Source organism: Lithobates pipiens, unplaced genomic scaffold, assembly GCF_037356315.1.
Source record: "Lithobates pipiens isolate NorthernLeopardFrog02 unplaced genomic scaffold, aLitPip1_a1.2 Scaffold_19, whole genome shotgun sequence".
Taxonomy (NCBI): Eukaryota; Metazoa; Chordata; class Amphibia; order Anura; family Ranidae; genus Lithobates; species Lithobates pipiens.
The window spans coordinates 104,241,909-104,262,772 of NW_027507764.1; the positions used below are offsets into that span (position 1 = coordinate 104,241,909).

The window sequence follows — 20,864 nt, forward strand, 5'->3', positions numbered from 1 at the left end:
ACAATGCCTACTTTTTAGGCTGCTTATTCCATTGCTCTCCCACATGTTCTGCAGATGGCAGGTGCACCGAGAGTTGGATACGTGGCCCCAAAAAATCACAAAAGTGGACGTGGCTTGTTTCTTTTACTCTCACAGCATGTTGAGCTGTGAGAGAGCATGAATTCCACATGCCTGGGTATGAAGTGAAGCCCAAGTGCTTATTTGTGAGTTGCCCATGCTAAGCATCCAAGGCCATTTGCAGGACAGAAGGGAGGGCATTGGAATCAGCAGCCTAAGAAGTCACAAATTTCGCCACTACATGTTAATGTACTAAGGATGCTGTAATGCATAGGGGTGGTTTTTGGCAAAAGCCATTAAAAACGAAAGAACCCTTTAAGCTAAACAAGTAGCATTTTCAGAATGAGATCAGCAGTAAACTTGATGTTGTATTGACTTTAAACCCCATCTTCAACTTTCAGGTTGTTTTATTATTACTCAGCCCTGTCCTGTATGTCAGCAAATAAGAAACACACCATAGATTAGTGACATAAAACAGTAAATTAGATTTAATAGCTATGTTTGGGTCACAGCAGTTTGCCTAGTCAGCAATGTTCATGTAATAAAATACTGCAGCCTGACTCAGAGTGCATGCTAATATGTCTCATGTCTTTGCAGCGTGTATTCAGGACACCAGTCTATTCTGATTCCTCCCTCAGAGCTGGAGATCAATCCTGCCTTGTGGCTTCTTGCTGTGAGTCAGTACAAAGTCAGAGACACATTCTGTTCCTACTCTGTAATGGAACTCTGTACCAAGGGACTTGGCTTGCAGACCGAATCCTTAAAGGTAATGCAAGCATTTTATCCCCAGTCAAGTGTTTTTTCTCTGTAACGTATGGTCAAATCATTGCTCTCCCCCCTGCATATAATGTTATATCTATGTTTCCAAGCAAAATCTTAAAGGTATCCCCGCTGTTACAGCAAGATATACAATGCAGTGTCTTTCTTTTTTTCTTTGCTTCGCTCGACCGTGCATTTGTCAGTTAAAGCGGCGCAGTGCCGTATCTCAAAAAATGGCCCGTCATTAAGGGGTAAATTCTTCCGGCCATTAAGGGCTTAAAGGAACAGGGGCATTTTTTTTTAGGGTTACATCTTCTTTAATGGATCATGCTAACCAAAACTGTAATTTCACTATACAGCTATAATGTTGAATCAAGCACCATCTTTTTATCCGTCTCATGGTAGGTTTGTTGATCAATTTCCAGCTCGGCTTACCTGTGGCAGTCATCTACTGTAATCATTAGAGACTCAATGTATTTGTACTCCCTTGCTTGGCTTTGTTATGAATGTAGAGAATGCACAGAATGTAGAGAATGCACCTTGGTTTCTGCCACTGGTGACCCTAAGAAACCAAGTGTGGACACAGCCCTTCATCATCAACTATCTCATGAAATTAGTTATGAGGGAATGGGGGGGGGGGGGGGTTATCTATTGTATTTTCTCTAAAGTACCCCTGTTGCTCCCTATGTGTGGAGGAGCATTATTGCATTATTCTTACCCTAGGACAGGAAGTGTGTGAAAAGTACATGACTCCCCCCCCCCTTCATCTCCATAGCATTGGGGTGGTGGTTGTGCACTTTTTTTCTGTATTGAACTCTGAAGTGCATAAACAATGTAGAAATTGAGCTGGAAATCGCAGGATAGTTTATGCTCAGAGTGAGCAGGTTTGTGCACACAGTATTAAGTCACAATCCAGAACCCACCCTCTAAGACATTGCTGAAATTGGTGCCAATGTAATTTTATGTTGGAATTTTGTTAGCGCGTATAAATTGTACTTAAAAAAAAAGTTCAATTTAGCATTAAAGAAAGTGCTTCATTAAGAACAAAATTTGTGTAGCTGCAAAATGTATGAAAAGTGGAGACCCTCAGGTACATAATTTGATCTCCACAACAGAGTTAATTCAAATATGAAATTACCAACTTTGGAAATCACATTTATATGCTGGCCTGTCCCCCCGGGCTGTCCCCCCATCCCCCCCCAGTAACTAACTATTGGTTGCTGTACACACCCATTGTGTTTAATTAACGTAAGTGAAATGTGGAAAAGAGTGGGCCAGTACTCAACGGTACTTAGCAGAAGGCCCTAAAGCTAAAGAAGGCATTGAAAAGGACATTCATGCACCTATACGAATTTGCTTTTCCTTTACCATGAAGTTTTCTAAAAAAAGATATTTTAATATTTTATATATATAAGCATGTGTTATGATAACAGTGGCACTTCAATCAAAAATTAAAGTGTGTAGGGGCGTCCAAAACTATTTAGATAATAGCAATTACTGAATCAAGGAAATATTTCTCACCCATGCTAAATGTAGTTTATAGGTTCTTGGATCTGATCAGTATGTGCTTCGATCCAGCAAAACCATTATTAGGTCTCACTTGCAAGTAAAATGGGTGTTATTTGTCCTTTTTGGGTCAGATTTAAGAGTTCACCTTTGTGTGGCCTGAATTAAAGGAAATTTTTTGTGAAGGAAATTCAAACCACCTAGCCTGCCTTCTGGAAATGTGCACAGAACACATTAATAACAAGGTTTCATTAATAATACTTAACATAGTTATAAAAGAAATAGAGCTCCTTAAACCAAGGTATGTCCACATCACATTCAGGTCAAATCACGGTATTGGCAGACATAGTGTTTGGATTAGACACCAATCTGTTCTCGAGTTCTTAAAACATGTCATATTTATGAAGTGCTTTCCCCCTTTTGTCTGTTTGTGGTCGTACTGTAAGTCATATCATTCGCACATTTTATGGTATGTAAGCAAACCGAGATACAGTCAGCAAAATTATTACATTTCCTCTTTAACAGTCTTTTATAAATCCCCTATAATTCCACAACCTCTTGTTCACCTTGTTAAACACATGGGATGTTTTACTATTGATGTTTAAAATCTGGAAAACCAATTCTGTATTTGTTAGTGATTTGTTTAGGATTAATCACAGTTTTCCTTTTGTTCTCTTCGACTCTTGTAGTGTTGTCTTCTGGTTATAATGTGTTTGTGGTGCAATAATAACCTTTGGCATTTGTTTTGTAGGCTAGGGGATTGGACCTTTCTAGAGTACGGACCTGTGTGGTCGTGGCTGAAGAGCGTCCTCGAATTTCTCTAACCCAGTCTTTTTCAAAGTTATTTAAAGACCTGGGTCTCCATCCAAGGGCCGTTAGCACATCATTTGGCTGCAGGGTTAACCTAGCCATATGTTTACAGGTACTGTGAATTGCCTGCTCTTCTTTTATCATCCTGCAAATATATTATGTTTAAAGTATAGTTAACAATCTGCAATTATCTTTTCAATTTCATCATGCATGTCTACTGCACCAGAATTTGATTTATTTCTAGCTGCGTTTGTAGCCAAATGGCTCTTGTAGTTTTCAGAAACATCAGATTTAAAAAAAAAGCATGGGATGCTGGGCAAACTTAGTTTTTGGCTCCTTTTATAGTCAGGGAAGCAATGGTTGTTCTGGTCTGTTCAGGGTTTCACAGGCTGGTTCCCCCTGCTTCTGGAAAAAGTTTCCAGAACATAGGGCTGGTAAAGTCCAAAGACCAACCAATCCATTAAGGGGAGTGTACAGAAGGTAACTGGAGAGTTGATAAATAGTTTGGAGTCCTGGAGAGAATGTTTTTTCCTCAACAGGTGGGGTTTCAAAGCCTCTTGGGTTGCTGCCCCTTTGAGGCAGTCTGTAGAGAACTTGAAGCAATGTATTGAGCTGGCTGTAGAACTTCATTTTATGCGATTTGGTCTGGAGGAAAATTGTCTCCCTCACTGGGAAGCGTCCGGAGGAAGCTGGAATGTGTGCAACTGTCCTAGGTGCTGACCCTGAATTGTGATCCCCTTGATCGTGTGCTTTTGGGATGTAAATGCCAGAGGTAGCTATGGACTGAGATGGCTCTCTTAGAGTGTCAGAATACTGGCTATCCCCGTGTCCTCAGCAGAATATATGTATGGGAGCTGCGGGAAAGAGTGTCCTTTTGTTACTATGCAATGTTTTGGACTATCCCATACCCTGACCCCTCTACTATTTATAGTTCTTCAAATAATACATTTAAAAAAGCCATTACCTGGACTGAGTTATTGGAGATGGTGTGCATGTACTGGTGCTTGTTGTCATGAGCAGGCTCTGTACTATTTGGGAAGGAATAGTTATTACCAGATGTCTTTACAGGAGTAGCACTGCATATTTGTGATAAATAACTTATAGAGCATTAATTAACTCCTAGCTAGCTATTTTCTGTCTAGGAGATGGGAAAAGCAGTTTTACTTGATATTTCGCTACTCTGGCAGATAAAACTCCTATATGCTCTGGTAATAGACTGTTCCTCAGAGCTTTGGGACCTGCATTGGTCTTGCTGACAACAGAGGACCCTAGACCGCCAAAGTGTAGGGGAGAAGAGGCTGCTGGGATCTGTCTTGCAGTGTGGAGGAGACTGTGGGAGCAGAAGATCAGGTAAGTAAATCTGCTGTACCCAGTCATACTAGATATAAATGAGCAGTTAACCCATGCAGTGTGGACTCAGCACCACTGCAAGGGAAGACTTTCCATTTCTCCAGAGTTCAGATTAAAATCATTAGTGCTCATGCACACGGACGTTTTAAAAAACTGGCTGCAAAGCTAGCTCCGACGCCTGGAAAAATCGGCGTTAAAAACGCGATTTTTACCGCGTTTTTCATTGGCGTTTTTGCGCGTTTTTTAGCGTTAGCGTTAAGTAGCGTTTTTAAAGAAACACATCTCTTGGCTATAGCACTCAGAAAACAAAGAAAATATGTTGCGCGTTTGTGCGCGTTTTTGCGCGTTTTCCCGCGATTCCCGTTTTTACAGCTCTAGCTCCACGCCAGGGAACGCACTGGTCCTGGGTTTTTTTTACAGCTTAAAAACGCCTATGCCATTTGCAGCTCAAAAACGCCTAGGTGGGCGTGAAGCCATAGACTAACATGGACAGGCCTTTTTAAGCTGCAAAAAACACTCAAAAAAGCGGCTGTAAAAACGTCCGTGTGCATGAGGCCTTAGTGCTCATGCACACGGACGTTTTAAAAAACTGGCTGCAAAGCTAGCTCCGACGCCTGGAAAAATCGTCGTTAAAAAACTTGATTTTTACCGCATTTTGCATTGGCGTTTTTGCGCGTTTTTTAGCGTTAGCATTAAGTAGCGTTTTTAAAGAAACCCATCTCTTGGCTATAGCACTCAGAAAACAAAGAAAATATGTTGCGCGTTTATGCGCGTTTTTGCGCGTTTTCCCGCGATTCGCGTTTTTACAGCTCTAGCTCCACGCCAGGGAACGCACTGGTCCTGGGTTTTTTTTACAGCTTAAAAACGCCTATGCCATTTGCAGCTCAAAAACGCCTAGGTGGGCATGAAGCCATAGACTAACATGGACAGGCCTTTTTAAGCTGCAAAAAACGCTCAAAAAAGCGGCTGTAAAAACGTCCGTGTGCATGAGGCCTTATAGTTTGCCTCTAACAGATAAGGGACTTTAAAACTCATAATACAAACAGCACTGAAGTTTCAGAAACTGACTGGTGTGTTGTTTATTTCTCCTTCTTGTGCTGATGGGCAGGAGCTATTTCTAGATTTTGTTTATATAGTCACTAGCAGTTTCTCTGCGATTTTTATTTTTCTGAGTCTCTCCTATTATAGTCTCTATTATATTATTATAATATATTATATATATTAATATATATATTATATAATAATATATTATATAATTATAATATATAATAATATATAGATAATATATTATTATAGTCTCTCATAGTTTTACTACCTATTGATCCTGCGAGTAGATCCGCTATTTCTCAACTTGCTGTAATAGGGCAACAGTGCTGTTCGCTCTGCAGTGAAATCTTCCAGCAGTGTTGCATAGTTAGTCAGGTTGAAAAAAGACACAAGTCAATCTAGTTCAACCAAAAAAAAAAAAAATCCCATTCCCAAAGTCCTTCAATCCCAAATACACAATCCTATACCCACAGTTGATCCAGAGGAAGCAGAATACCCCAGCAAAGCATGATCCAAATTTGCTACAGCAGGGGAAAAAATTCCTTCCTAATCCTCCGAGAGGCAATCGGATATTCTCTGGATCAACTTTTCCTATAGTGGGTATAGTTGGTACCCAGTTATATTATGTACATCTGGGAAGTAATCCAGGCCTTTTTTAAAGCAATCTACTGAGCTGGCCAGAACCACCTCTGGGGGGTGTCTATTCCACATTTTCACAGCTCTTACTGTGAAGAAACCTTTCCATATTTGGAGATGAAATCTCTTTACCTCTAGATGTAAAGAGTGCCCCTTGTCCTCTTTGATGACCTTAAAGTGAAGAACTTAAACCCAAATTCACTATATGAACCCCTGTATATATTTGTACATGTTGATCATATCTCCCTTTAATCGCCTCTTCTCAAGAGAGAATAAATTCAGTTCCTCTAATCTTTCCTCATAGCTGAGCTCTTCCATGCCTCTTATCAGTTTGGTTGCCCTTCTGTGCACTGTCTCCAGTTCCCTGATATCCTTTTTGAGAACTGGTGCCCAAAAATGAAAAGCATATTCCAGATGAGGTTTTACTAATAATTTGTACAGGGGCAAAGTGATATCTCTCTTGAGTCCATACCACTCTTAATACTTCAGGCTGTTGTCACCCTGTGGACATGATAGTACATTTTAAAAGAAAATCTCTTACAGTAGTGCACATAACAGTGGTGGCCTCTCATGCAAGGTACAGGGGCGCCACCCCCCCCCCCCCACCACCACCACCACCACCAATCCATGCCTCCCACCCCTAATCTTCATGCAGGGTGCCAGACACATGGATTCCAATGAGGTTTTTCTTTATTTTTAGAAGCACATGATTGGAGCCTGAGGCTCTAATTATGGCTAGGGGGGCTGGCTGGCTGGGGGAGCTAGCTGGGGAGGCTATGAGATTGACAAAGGGACAGTGACCTTAAACATAGTTTTTGCAGCTGTTCACTTCTTTCTGCAGCCATTTATGCTATACAGGGAGGAGACCCAGTGAACCAGTGTGGCAACTTTTACTGGCAGTACTTTCTAAAGTATGGGGTGTTGTGCTGCACTTCTGACACCTCTGTACACCTACAGTTACTGTTATATTGTTTTGTTTCCAATTAAATATACCTTTTTAATACACCCCTGTGCCCTCCTTTTTCATCTCCATAATTAAAGTAAGTGACAAATTAGAGACCATACTTCAGCTAACACTTTTTAAAGCAGTTATTAGAGCAACCGATTTGGGGAAATTAATTTTTTTACTGGCGGGGAGGGGGTCAAAAAAAAACAGCTGTGTTAATGCAAAGGACAGACTGCATCATACTGCATAATATATGATGCATTTTTGGTTTAGCTGCTAGTTTCATTTGCATTCTTTTGCCTCCACCTTTTGGGTTCTTTCACACCAGGTGTGGGTGTGGCAGGACTGCATTGGGTGGCTATTCCGGTGCACGGCATGATTAGGCAAAATGCCCTGTCTCATGTTGCCCAGTTCATACCACTGCATTGTGGTGACCCGTGTGTGCTGAAAAAAGTACTGCATGCGGTACTTTTTTGCAGTGCAATGTGCAGCAATCCACCACCACACACCACGCAGTGGCCAATCAAACTTATTGAAATCTCTGGGTGACATTTCAAAAAAGTTCATTTTTTAAAAAGTAAACCGTGCGATGCACTGAGATCAGCACTGCAGTAATCCCGCCAGACCACACAGCACACTGGTGTGAATTAGCCCTTAGGATACCTCATATTCTACTCATACAGATAAGATTCAGTATGAGCAAGGGAGAATTTTTTTACAATGGTTTCTTTCTCCTTTGGGTTAGACTCATGTATTAAATTAAAGGGTCCCCCATGACTATTTGTAAGTAGACTTAATAACTGAGAAAACTGCATACTCATAACAATGAAAATATGAAATAAGCAAAACACAGCTGAGCTCTCAGAAGGTAAACCATCACAGTAAAGCTGCACATCGAATATGTTGTCAAAGATGTATAACATATTGGCTTACATTTGCCGCAAACCTCAAATTACATTAACTTTGGGTTGCCTGTGTCACCTAGCATTTAGAATTGGTTTATTAATAGGATCATAGGTGAATATCTGTTTTGAACTATACATTTGAAGATCATATGTGAATATTGTAAGGAGCGGTCATTAAAAACACTAGTTCACAGTATTGATGTTGGTTTTAAAGATTATTTGACTAGGGTCAGAAGGCCTTCCTTTGTACGATTAAAGGGAACAGTGACGCATTTTCAATATGTACACATTTTGAATTAAAAATGTAATATTGACCTGAAATAATTGTATGCTGCAATTTCAGTTTTTTTTAAGTTGTTTTAATTCTTTTATTTCACATGATGAGTTGCATAATTTATAAAATTCAAAACAGACCCAGGTCCATCCAGTTCAACCTATGTGTGCGTATGTGTGTGATTTTTGTCCTCAACAATTCCTATAACCCTGTATATTCTGCTTCCTGAGGAAGTCCTCTAAAAGTTTTTTGACGTTGTTGATCCTCTCAGCTAGTACCAATAGGTAGTTCTACTTTTTACTGCTCTGTAAGAACCCTTTTCTGAATTTAAGGTTAAATCTCCTTCTAACCTCAGATCATGGCCACATGTCCTCTTCAAGGACATTAAATTAACAGTTTATTAGCTATTGAAGTCACCCTTAATGTATTTGTAAAATATCATCATATCTATGTAATCAATTCTCATAGCTTAGGTCCTCCACCCCCCCCCCCCCTTATTAATTATGTTGCACAACATCATTCCTCTGGATTGATGACCAAATCTGAAGTGCAAATTCAAGATGAGGCTGAACCAGTGTTTTGTAAAGAGGTAGAATTTATGAATTATCTCTGGAGTGTATACCCTATTTAATGCATGACAATATTTAGTTGGCTATGGCTTGGCATTGCATGCTATTGCTAAGTCTGTGATCTACAGGTACCCCCAGGTCCTTTTCCATCACTGATTTTCCATCTCCAGATCCCTCCTAATATTTTTTGTTATTCTTGATTTTTTTTATGTGTATTTTGGTACCAGAGTGCATAACTTTACATTTTTTAATATTGTCAAACTATTTTAGAATAATGTTCCTCATAAAATTGCAAAGAATTTAAATATATCTTCAGCTATAGTACATAATATCAAAAGATTCAGAGACTTAGATTTTTCTTTTAAATTGGTACATTTTCTAAGTTTAAACATTTGATACCATTTTATGAGAGTTGCTAATTATTACATTCGGTTTTTATGTCGATTTTACTCAGCGTCCCAACTTTTTTGGAATTGGGGTGTAGCTGTAGCCTTTAGTTTTAGGCTCCTTCTGTAATCAAGGGAACAGTGATCGTTTGTCCTGGCCTGTTCAGGGTTTCACGGGCTGGAAATCTGATTGCTTCCCCCTGCCTTTGAAAGAAGCATCCAGTTTAGGGCAGTAGATTCAAATCCACCAGCCTGGATATTTATCCATCCTCTTCAAGTTCCAGCCAATCCCTGGAGAGGAGTGTACAGCAGGGCACTGGAATAGTGATAAATAGTCTGAGTCCTTGGAGAGCAGGGTTCCTTCTCCCAAGGAGGGTCCCCGACTCATAGGAGCTGCCAGACTAAAGTCTGGCAGCTCTTGAGCCCCTAGAAGTGCCAAAACTGAGGGCCTATATCAGTGATGGCGAACCTTGGCACCCCAGATGTTTTGGAACTACATTTCCCATGATGCTCAACTACAGTGCAGTGCATGAGCATCATGGGAAATGTAGTTCCAAAACATCTGGGGCGCCAATGTTCACCACCACTGGCCTATATGAACTGTGCTTGATTCTGTTTGCAGAACCTCACCACAAGGGACCTGGTCTGGAGGGGTGCTGACTCGCTGGAATGTGGCAGCTGCCCTGGGTACTTGTGAGTAATGACCATAAACGAATCCCTGTTACTGTGAAGTGTTCTGGGAACTGCTCTGGGTACCAACAATTTACATTAGCGCAAGGTAACCAGATGCCATAAAGACCTGACTCTTGGTCTTTAGTTGTGGGGGTTTGGAGGCCCTACATTCACTTAAAGAGAAGATTAGTACTTGCTAAGTACTAATAGTTTTGGAGTATCCCATGCCCCAATCCTCCCTCTCCTGTTAAAGTTTCTTAAAGCAATAATTATCAAAAAGACAACCCCTAGAACAATTCATTGTAGCTGGAGTGTATGGACTTACACCCCTTTCACACCAGGGCGTTTTGCAGGCGCTATAGTGTTAGAAATAGCGCCTGCAATCCGCCCTAAAGAAGCTGCACCATGGGGCTTTCACACTACAGCGGTGCGCTGGCAGGACGTCAGAAAAAAGTCCTGCCAGCAGCTTCTTTGGAGCGGTGAAGGAGCGGTGTGTTTACCGCTCCTCCACCACTGCTCCCCATTGAAATCAATGGGGCAGCACTGTAATGCCGCCGGCAAAACGCCGCTATTGCGCCGTATTGCCGGCGGTTTTAACCCTTTCGCGACCGCTATCGGTGGTAAAAGTGCCCCGCTAGCGGCCGAAATGCTAAAAATGGCGGCGTTTTACCGCCGACACAAAGGGCGGTGTGGTGTGAAAGGGGTCTAAGTGCTTGGGTGACTGGCAGCCTCTATACCGTTGGGGGAAAAACAGTCATTACCACCGGCCCCTATGGGAGTAATGCTACATACATACATATACAGTGTGTGTGTGTATATATATATATATATATATATATATATATATATATATATAATGTATGTATGTGTAAGTACACCCCTCCCATTTTTGGAAATTGTTTATTATATCTTTTCATGTGACAACACTGTACAGCTTGAGTGATTGTACAGCTTGTATTACAGTGTAAATTTGCTGTCCCCTCATGTCTAAACTGCTGACAACAAAAGTGAGTAAACCCCTAAGTGAAAATGTCCAAATTAGGGCCAATTAGCCATTTTTCTTCCCCGGTGTCATGTGACTCGTTAGGCCGCGTACACACGGGCGGACTGTTCGCCCAACCTTGTTCGGCAAACAGTTTCATCAAACAGTCCGCTCAAAATTTGCATGAGCGGACTTGCCCACACACGAGCGGACTGTTTGACGAACAAGGTTGGGCAAACAGTTCGCTCAACTTTTGAAATGAACGGACTCGCCCACGTAAGGAGGAGGCAAATCCGCCCATTTCAAGCGCGTGTACAGGTAGGCGGGGCCCGCGAAGGAGACGTCGCGGGCTCCGCCGCCTGGAATGGGCTTAAAGGGGAACCCCAACGCCGAAAAAAATCGGCGTGGGGGTTCCCCCCAAGTCCACACCAGACCCTTGTCCGAGCACGCTACCCGGCCGGCCAGGAAAGGGGGGCGAGCGAGCGCGCCCCCCCTCCTTAGCCGTACCAGGCCGCGTGCCCTCAACATGGGGGGTGCCTTGGGGAAGGGGGGGCCGCGCGGCCCCCCCACCCCAAAGCACCTTGTCCCCATGTTGATGAGGACAAGGGCCTCTTCCCGACAACCCTGGCCGTTGGTTGTCGGGGTCTGCGGGCGGGGGGCTTATCGGAATCCGGGAGCCCCCTTTAAGAAGGGGGCCCCCGGATACCGGCCCCCCACCCTATGTGAATGAGTATGGGGTACAATGTACCCCTACCCATTCACCTGTGAAATAAAGTACAAATAAAAACACAACACAGGGGAAAAAAATATTTTATTGCACAGCCGGGGGTCTTCCGTCTTCGGGGGTCTTCTCGCCGGACTCCTCCGCTATGTGTGTGTAGCTCTTTTGCCAGCGGAGGAGTCCGGCTTTCTTCCTCCCCGCCGCCGGCCTCTTCTCCCGACTTCGGGGGTCTTGTCCCCCTCTTCGGTTCTTCTGCCGGGCCACCGCGCCTGGTCCGGTGGCCCGGTCTTCTGTCGCCGTCTTCCGTTCTTCTGTCGCCGCCTTCGGTTCTTCTGCCGGGCCACCGCGCCTTCTTGTAGCTCTTTTACAGGCGGTGGCCCGGTCTTCTGTCGCCGCTGTCGCCGCTGTCGCCTTCCGTTCTTCTTCTTGTTCTTCTTGTTCTTCTCCAGGAGATGTTGACACGTCGCTCCCTCCGGCCGGAATGCCAGAGCCGCCCTGCGCTGTGACTTATATAGTGACAATGGGGCGGTGTCACATGGTATATGTCACATGGGTTGGTCACATGGTGACCCCGCCCCCTTACGATGTCATAGTCCCCATGTGACATCAACCCATGTGACCAACCCATGTGACATATACCATGTGACACCGCCCCATTGTCACTATATAAGTCACAGCGCAGGGCGGCTCTGGCATTCCGGCCGGAGGGAGCGACGTGTCAACATCTCCTGGAGAAGAACAAGAAGAACAAGAAGAAGAACGGAAGGCGACAGCGGCGACAGAAGACCGGGCCACCGCCTGTAAAAGAGCTACAAGAAGGCGCGGTGGCCCGGCAGAAGAACCGAAGGCGGCGACAGAAGAACGGAAGACGGCGACAGAAGACCGGGCCACCGGACCAGGCGCGGTGGCCCGGCAGAAGAACCGAAGAGGGGGGCAAGACCCCCGAAGTCGGGAGAAGAGGCCGGCGGCGGGGAGGAAGAAAGCCGGACTCCTCCGCTGGCAAAAGAGCTACACACACATAGCGGAGGAGTCCAGCGAGAAGACCCCCGAAGACGGAAGACCCCCGGCTGTGCAATAAAATATTTTTTTCCCCTGTGTTGTGTTTTTATTTGTACTTTATTTCACAGGTGAATGGGTAGGGGTACATTGTACCCCATACTCATTCACATAGGGTGGGGGGCCGGTATCCGGGGGCCCCCTTCTTAAAGGGAGCTCCCGGATTCCGATAAGCCCCCCGCCCGCAGACCCCGACAACCAACGGCCAGGGTTGTCGGGAAGAGGCCCTTGTCCTCATCAACATGGGGACAAGGTGCTTTGGGGTGGGGGGGCCGCGCGGCCCCCCCTTCCCCAAGGCACCCCCCATGTTGAGGGCACGCGGCCTGGTACGGCTCGGGAGGGGGGGGCGCGCTCGCTCGCCCCCTTTCCTGGCCGGCCGGGTAGCGTGCTCGGAAAAGGGGCTGGTGTGGACTTTGGGGGAACCCCCACGCCGATTTTTTTCGGCGTTGGTGTTCCCCTTTAAGCCCATTCCAGGCGGCGGAGCCCGCGACGTCTCCTTCGCGGGCCCCGCCTACCTGTACACGCGCTCGAAATGGGCGGACTTTCCGAGCGGGAACAGTCCGCTCATTTCGAAAGTACAGCGGACAGGCCCACACACGGGCGGACTGTTCGCTCAAACACAGTTTCAGCGGACAGTTTTTCGGAATTTCCGAAAGACCTTGTCCGTCCAACTGTCCGCTGAAACTGTCCGCTGAAAGCCCACACACGAGCGGACTGTCCGCCCAAACACTGTTCAGCGGACAAGGTTGGGCGAACAGTCCGCCCGTGTGTACGCGGCCTTAGTGTTACAAGGCATCAGGTGTGTTAAATTTAGTGTTATCGCTTTCACTCTTTCATACTGGTCACTGGAAGTTCAACATGGCACCTCACGGCAAATAACTCTGAGGATCTGAAAAAAAGAATTGTTGCTCTACATAAAGATGGCCTAGGCTATAGGAAGATTGCCAAGCCAAGAAATTGAGCTGCAGCACGGTGGCCAAAACCATACAGCAGTTTAACAGGATATGTTCCACTCAGAACAGGCCTCACCATGGTCAAAGAAGTTGAGTGCACATGCTCAGCTTCATATCCAGAGGTTGTCTTTGGGAAATAGATGTGAGTGCTGCCAGCATTGCTGCAGAGGTTGGAGGGGTGGGTGGTCAGCCTGTCAGTGCTCAGACCATACGTCGCACACTGCATCAAATTGGTCTGCATGGCTGTCATCGCAGAAGGAAGCCTCTTCTAAAGATGATGCACAGGAAAGCCCACAAACAGTTTGCTGAAGACAAGCAGACTAAGGACATGGATTACTGGAACCATGTCCTGTGCTCTGATGAGACCAAGATAAACGTATTTGATTCAGATGATATCAAGCGAGTGTGTCAACAACCAGGTGAGGAGTACAAAGACAAGTGTGTCTTGCTACAGTCAAGCATTGGTGGTGGTAGTGTCATGGTCTGGGGCTGCATGAGTGCTGCCTTCACTGGGAGCTACAGTTCATTGAGGGAACCATGAATGCCAACATGTACTGTGATATGCTGAACAGAGCATGATCCCCTCCCTTCAGAGACTGGGCCGCAGGGCAGTATTTCAACATAACGACCCCAACACACACCTCATAGATGACCACTGCCTTGCTAAAGAAGCTGAGGGTAAAGGTGATGGACTTGCCAAGCATGTCTCCAGACCTAAACCCTATTGAGCATCTGTGGGGCATCCTCAAACAGATGGTGGAGGAGCGCAAGGTCTCTAAAATCCACCAGCTCAGTGATGTTGTCATGGAGGAGTAGAAAAGGACTCTAGTGGCAACCTGTGAAGCTCTGGTGAACTCCATGCCCAAGAGGGTTAAGGCAGTGCTGGAAAATAATGTTGGAGGCACAAAATATTGACACTTTGGGTCCAATTTGGACATTTTCACTTGGGGGTATACTCACTTTTGTTGCCAGCGGTTTAGACATTAATAGCTGTGTGTTGAGTTATTTTGAGGGGACAGAAAATGTACACTGTTATACTAGCTGTACACTCACTACTTTACATTGTAGCAAAGTGTAATTTTTTCAGTGTTATCACATGAAAAGGTATAATAAAATATTTATAAAAATATGAGGGATGTATTCGCTTTTGTGCGATACTATATATATTATAAAATGCATGCCTGTAAAAAGCCAGTTGCCAAGGCCATGTCTTGCAGTGTTAGCATGTATCAGTTACCTTGACTATAACTTTGTCTTATTTGCCTACCTAAACCTAAATAAAATAAATATTACTATACCTGTAATAGACAGTTGCGATATCAAACAGAGGCATACTGAGAGGCTTCAGTAGCCTCTGCATTCCAGTACTATTTTTTTTTCTGACTGAAGCCTTTAACTTGCATGTGATCACTATGCCATTACTATCAAATGAATCACATACTTTTGAATTATTCTAAATTGGTTCCCTATCATTAGTTGGAACCAAAACTTTCACAGCTTTGACATTCAAGTTTGTCAGCTAGTAGCTATGTAGTGGAAATACAGGGAAATTTAGGAAAGAGCGATCACTTGGCTTCAGTATAAATTACACAAACAGGAAACATAAGGGAAATACTGATTTTACACTGAATTTCAAACGAGCCAACTTCTCTAAACTACAAACTTTGCTAGAAGATATAAAAGGGGCTAAAACCTTAGGAACAATGAACACTGGGGAGAGATAGGTTCGCTTTAACCACTTGCTGACCGGCTCCTGTACATATACGTCAGCCCTTTGAAGAAGGATATCTCGGTAACGGCAGCAGCTGCTGCCACAACCGAGATATCCATCTTTTCAGGAACCGGTTGTGTTTACGATAATGGTGATCTCTGCGGCGGATTAGCTGCAAGATCACCGTTATTGGCGGCGGGAGATGTGCCACCCGCCTTCCCACCTTGGGCGCAATTTTGAAGTGTGACATGTTGAGTATCAATTTACTTGGCGTAACATTATCTTTCACAATATAAAAATATTTGGACTAACTTTACTGTTGTCTTATTTTTTTTATTCAAAAAAGTGAATTTTTTCCCAAAAAAGTGCGCTTGTAAGACCGCTGCGCAAATACGGTGTGAAAAAAAGTATTGCAATGGCCGCCATTTTATTCTCTAGGGTGTTAGAAAAAAACAATATATAATGTTTGGGGGTTCTAAGTAATTTTCTAGCAAAAAAACCTGTTTTAAACATGTAAACACCTAAATTCCAAAACTAGGCTAGTCCTTAAATGGTTAAGAGCATATTAAGTAAGGGCATTAGCCAGGGCAACCCATTGGGTAATAAATTTAAAAGAGCGAACAAAAGTCCTAGATGATGTAACGCCAATGTAAAAATGCTTATAAAAGCAAGAGAGAAGGCCTTCAAAAAATACAAGGTTGATGGATCATCAGCATTCAAACTTTATAAAGAATGCAGCAAGAAATGTAAGGGTACAATTAGGGTGGCTAAGATAGAACATGAAAGACACATAGCGGAGGAGAGGGCAAAGGTATTAAATGTATTCTTCTCAGTCTTCACAAGGGAATCGGGGGGTCTTCAGTAACCAAAACTGCAGTGTTTATCCTTTTAACACATCACAGTAAGCACCCTCGTGGCTAACAGAGGACAGAATTAGCCTTGGGAAACTTAACATTAATAAATCACCAGGACCAGATGGCTTGCACCTGAGGGTACTTAGGGAACTCAGTCAAGTAATTGTCATACCATTGTTCCTAATTTTTACTGACAGTCTACTGACTGGAATGGTACCAGCGGATTTGAGAAAAGCCAATGTAGCACCAATATTTAAAAAGGGCCCAAAATACATCCCTGGGAATTACATGCCAGTTAGCCTAACACAATATGCAAGCTCCTGGAGGGGATGATAAGGGACTATATATAAGATTTTATTAATGAAAACGGTAGCATTAGCAGTCATCAGCATGGATTCATGAAGAATCATTCTTGCCAAACCAATCTATTAACCCTCTATGAGGAGGTGAATTGCCATCTAGATAAAGGAAGGGTCATAGACGTGGTGTATCTGGATTTTTAAAAAGCATATGACACAGTTCCCCATGGCATGGACCATAAGGTGAGTACATGGATTGAAAACTGGCTACAAGGGCGAGTTCAGATGGTGGTGATAAATGGGGAGTACTCGGAATGGTCAGGGGTGGGTAGTGGGGTCCCACAGGGTTCTGTGCTGGGACCAATCCTATTTACTCTGTTCATAAACGACCTGAAGGATTGGGTAAACCGTTCAATCTCTGTATTTGTGGATGATACTAAGGGCAATAACTTCTTCGCAGGATGTGGAAACCTTGTTAAAAGATCTGAACAAATTAATAGGGTGGGCAACTACATAGCAAATTAAGTTTAATGTAGAAAAATGTAGGTATTTAAAACACTTGTTTTTTAAAACCTCTTACATAGTGTGCCTAATAGAGGGGCTGCCAGTGACAGTTTTAAGTTTGTTTTTTTAAGATTAGGGGTGGAGGGCGAGGCGGAGACAGGCACACAGAGGGAGATGACAGGCAGGAAGGAGCGTGAGAGAGGAGAGCAACAAACACTTTAAAGAGGAAGTAAACCCTGATGGGTTTACTTCCTCTTTTTTTCCCTGCAAAGGTAAAGCATAATGGACTACTATGCATTGCATAGTAGCTCATTATGTGTCACTTACCTGACACAGGAGCCAGCGAAGTCGCCGCTGTCCCCTGTAGTCCGCCGCATCCATCTTGCTGGTGGCGTCTCGCAGCTCCGACGAATGACAGCAGCGAAGCCGCGATGACGTCACTCCCGCGCATGCGCACGGGAGTCGCGTCTCGCAGCTCCGCCGCTGCCATTCGGCGAAGCCGCGATGACGTCACTCCCGCGCATGCGCACGGGAGTCGACAAATTAGGCAAATCCATTTTTGGACTTGCCGCATTTAGTGCGCCTGCGCGCCGCTGTCTCCGGCGCATGCGCCGTAGACAGCGGTGCCCATTTTCGGGCAAATATCTCCTAAACCATATAGGTTTAGGAGATATTGCTTGGACCTACAGGTAAGCCTTTATCTAGGCTTACCTGTAGGTCAAAGTGGTTTGAAAGGGTTTACTTCCTCTTTAATTGTATGTAAATAAATTTTCTTACATGTTTTATGTGTTTGAGGTGTTACTCCATGGGCTTAAGATAGTTGTATAAATGCTAATCGGGAATAAGACATTACCTCTTGTTTACCCATCTCACACCAGCTTCTTTTTTCTTTGTTGTGATAACCTACTGTGTGCTTTGGCTAGAGGTTTTATTTACTATATCTTTACTCAGATACTTGTGTTTTGGACTTTTTGGACTTCTGCAGCCTGAATGTCCTGTACTTTTTCTGTATGTTAAAAAACGAATGAAAATAAAAAAAAAAGTCTGTTCTCAAAGTTATTGGAACTTCTAAATATTAACATCAATAACAATTGATTTACAACATAGGAAAACTACTGCAGACTGTTGCAGGATCGTTCCCTTTATCCATTAAAAGAGGATTGATTTTATTTTATTTTTTTTCCTACGTGTACATTGTACATCAGTGTCACCTGAGGTAAAGAGAAGTTGTGCTGGTCCAACAACACCATGAATGTTTTTTTTTTTTCATTTTCTGTAAGAAGTTACGATGTCTATGGGCTTCCTTACAGCCTATGGGCTATAAATGAGGATCAATGATCTAGGAAGGCTCATTGGATTGGACATTTTTGTTTGCTTGTAATGCTTAGATAAGTCAGCATCGTGGTGCACAGTCTAAGGACCTAACCCGGTGTGAACGGAACTGTGTGCGCACATGTTGAATGAACAGAAGTTTTCCAAGGGCCTGACCTTTCATAGAGCACAATCAGGATCCCTTGTGTATTTGTCCATATTATATATGCCGGCAACATGTTGCTTCATTATGTTTGTTTTACAGATGTGTGTTTAAACATCAAATGTTCATAACTGTCTCTACTAAACTTGTAGACATTATTTCATCTTTTAGTTATTTAAATCTTTTACAAATTAATTCTTTTTTGTTACTTTAACTGTTCTAGTTTTATTTCTTCATTTAATACAGTTTCTATATTTGACATTTGTTTTTGTTTTGTTTTTCTTTACTCCCTGCTTCTGGCGTTTTCCTTACGTCACCCGTTTCCTTTTGACTTTTGTGTATGTTTCCTTCTCCTTCTCATTTTCTCCACCTGTTCCTTACTGTACCTTCACTCATCCCTTTGCAATCCCTGCTGCTATAGCCACACAGGCTGGGGAAACTGGCTGAGCAGGTAGGGGATTTTCATGTTCCCTAAATACCCGCCTATAAGCTTCCTAGTGAAGGGGAGACTAGACATTGAGTCAGCACACATTGTGGTAAAGCACTATTGCTTTAAATCAGTTACACTGTTTAAAGAATAAAGCCATGCAAAACCCCCATGGGTAATGCTGGTGGACTGAACCTATCTACTGTTTTTGTATTACTGGAAAATGATGGTAGTGACATCTCTCTGCAACAGGTCCTTGTTCTCAATCTACCCCAAAGTCTCATTCTATGGTAATATACTATACACAATGTATGGAAGATTTATCGGGGACAATGGAGAGAGATCACACTACAGGAGTACTCAGGACGATGACAGTGGATGATCCATTCAATTGGCTTCTAGCAAATATCAATTTTGACTGGCCTGACCTTTTAAATCTTAAGTGACTTTTTTAAAATAAATATTATCGGCCATAAGTAATTTGTTATATTTGTTTTGTGCGGATTAAACACAGTCTACATTTCTGATGATTTATTGCTGCCTTTTTGTATCTCTATGACTTAATGTCTCTCCCTCCATGTCTGGTCTCTTCTCACTGTGCTGCAATATATGTAGCTGTGGTATTACTGGCTATAACTTGCATAGCCACAGATACAACCAAGGTTCCCCTACATGTAAATCAGTCCATTTCCATAAATGTGCAAAGCATAATAATTGGTATCCACTTGAGTTTTTTTACCTATATGTAAGTCTAGCTTTTCACTATTATTATCTGTTTATTACATTACTGTATTCATTGGTTGTACATTTTTAAACAAACTATAGCTCAGCATAGTCTATGTAACTTGGAAAATACATTTTGGAGCTCTCAGAACCTGTCAAAGGTTGAAGCGTAATAAGCCCTCTAGCTCTCATAAGCCTGTATTTAGTAATCGTTTAAAGAGCAGAGTATTTTGGGTCTACCAATCAAAATGTTAATCAATTTAATGTGAATAGTGTAAGTTACAATGGAAAGTGTAGCACTGATGTTTAAATTAAAGCTCAACTCCAGGTAAATACCGTATTTATCAGCTTATAACATGCACCTTAATTTTAAGAGAGACGTTTCGGGGGAAAAAAATGTATTTTAAATAAAGAATACATTTTAAATAAAGAACTTTGAAGTAAAATAAGGGTCAGTGCCCATCAATGCAGCCTCACCATTGGCCATCAATGCGACCTGATCAGTGCCCATCTGCAGCCTCACCATTGCCCATCAATGCAGCCTGATCAGTGCCCATCTGCAGCCTCACCATTGCCCATTGGCTGCATTGGCGCTCGCCCCCTCCCCTCCAAGGCAACCCAGGTAAAACATTGGCGTATAACGCACACATGATTTGCCCTCTATTATCGGGGGGGGGATGCATGTTATACGTCACTAAATACTGTGTGTTCTTACATTTAAAAAAAGTATTCTTAAATATAGCTAGTGTACGTACATAAATTTGTCTTGATAGGAGCCTGTATTAAACCCCTCAATACAGCACTGAAAGAGTGATGACCAGCATATCTGCCAGTCAGGTTCTTTTAAGCCCCATACACACTATCAGTTTTTCTGCTAAGTTTTTCCTTCAGATTTACCAAAACCATATAATATGAGGTCAAACCTTAGGAATTTCAATTTGTATGCAATCAGGCAGGCCCTTGTACTACATGGTTTTGGTAAATCTGAAGGAAAAAGTCAGCAGAAAATCTGATAGTGTGTATGGGGCTTTATAGTTAAAGTGGGCTGAAAGCAGTGAGCAGAGGATATTACTACATTGGGTTGCTGCTGCTTCTTCTTTGTATAATTAGCAGAGTAGGGTTTTGCCCAAGCTGTGTTACTACTGTATAGAAGGTCCAGGTTTAGGAAGATTCCCTAGATCATAAACCAGCTGCACAGAGTTAAAGTCATTCTCTTATAACCTGTACGTATTTCGACCTTTGC

The 20,864-nt window shown here is 43.2% G+C and overlaps 1 protein-coding gene across 4 annotated transcripts in view; it reads left to right on the forward strand.

Moving 5' to 3' along the window:
- Positions 1 to 20,864, forward strand: part of DIP2C (disco interacting protein 2 homolog C) — a 689,547-nt gene that overhangs the window by 613,878 nt on the left and 54,805 nt on the right. For 3 of the 4 annotated variants that reach the window (XM_077491125.1, XM_077491127.1, XM_077491126.1), the window contains 2 exons: positions 655 to 823; positions 3,074 to 3,244. In XM_077491125.1, the coding sequence (XP_077347251.1) occupies positions 655 to 823; positions 3,074 to 3,244 (340 nt within the window). Of the gene's footprint in view, positions 1 to 654; positions 824 to 3,073; positions 3,245 to 18,892; positions 18,923 to 20,864 lie in introns of all 4 variants that reach the window. The other variant, XM_077491128.1, reaches the window with a different exon arrangement.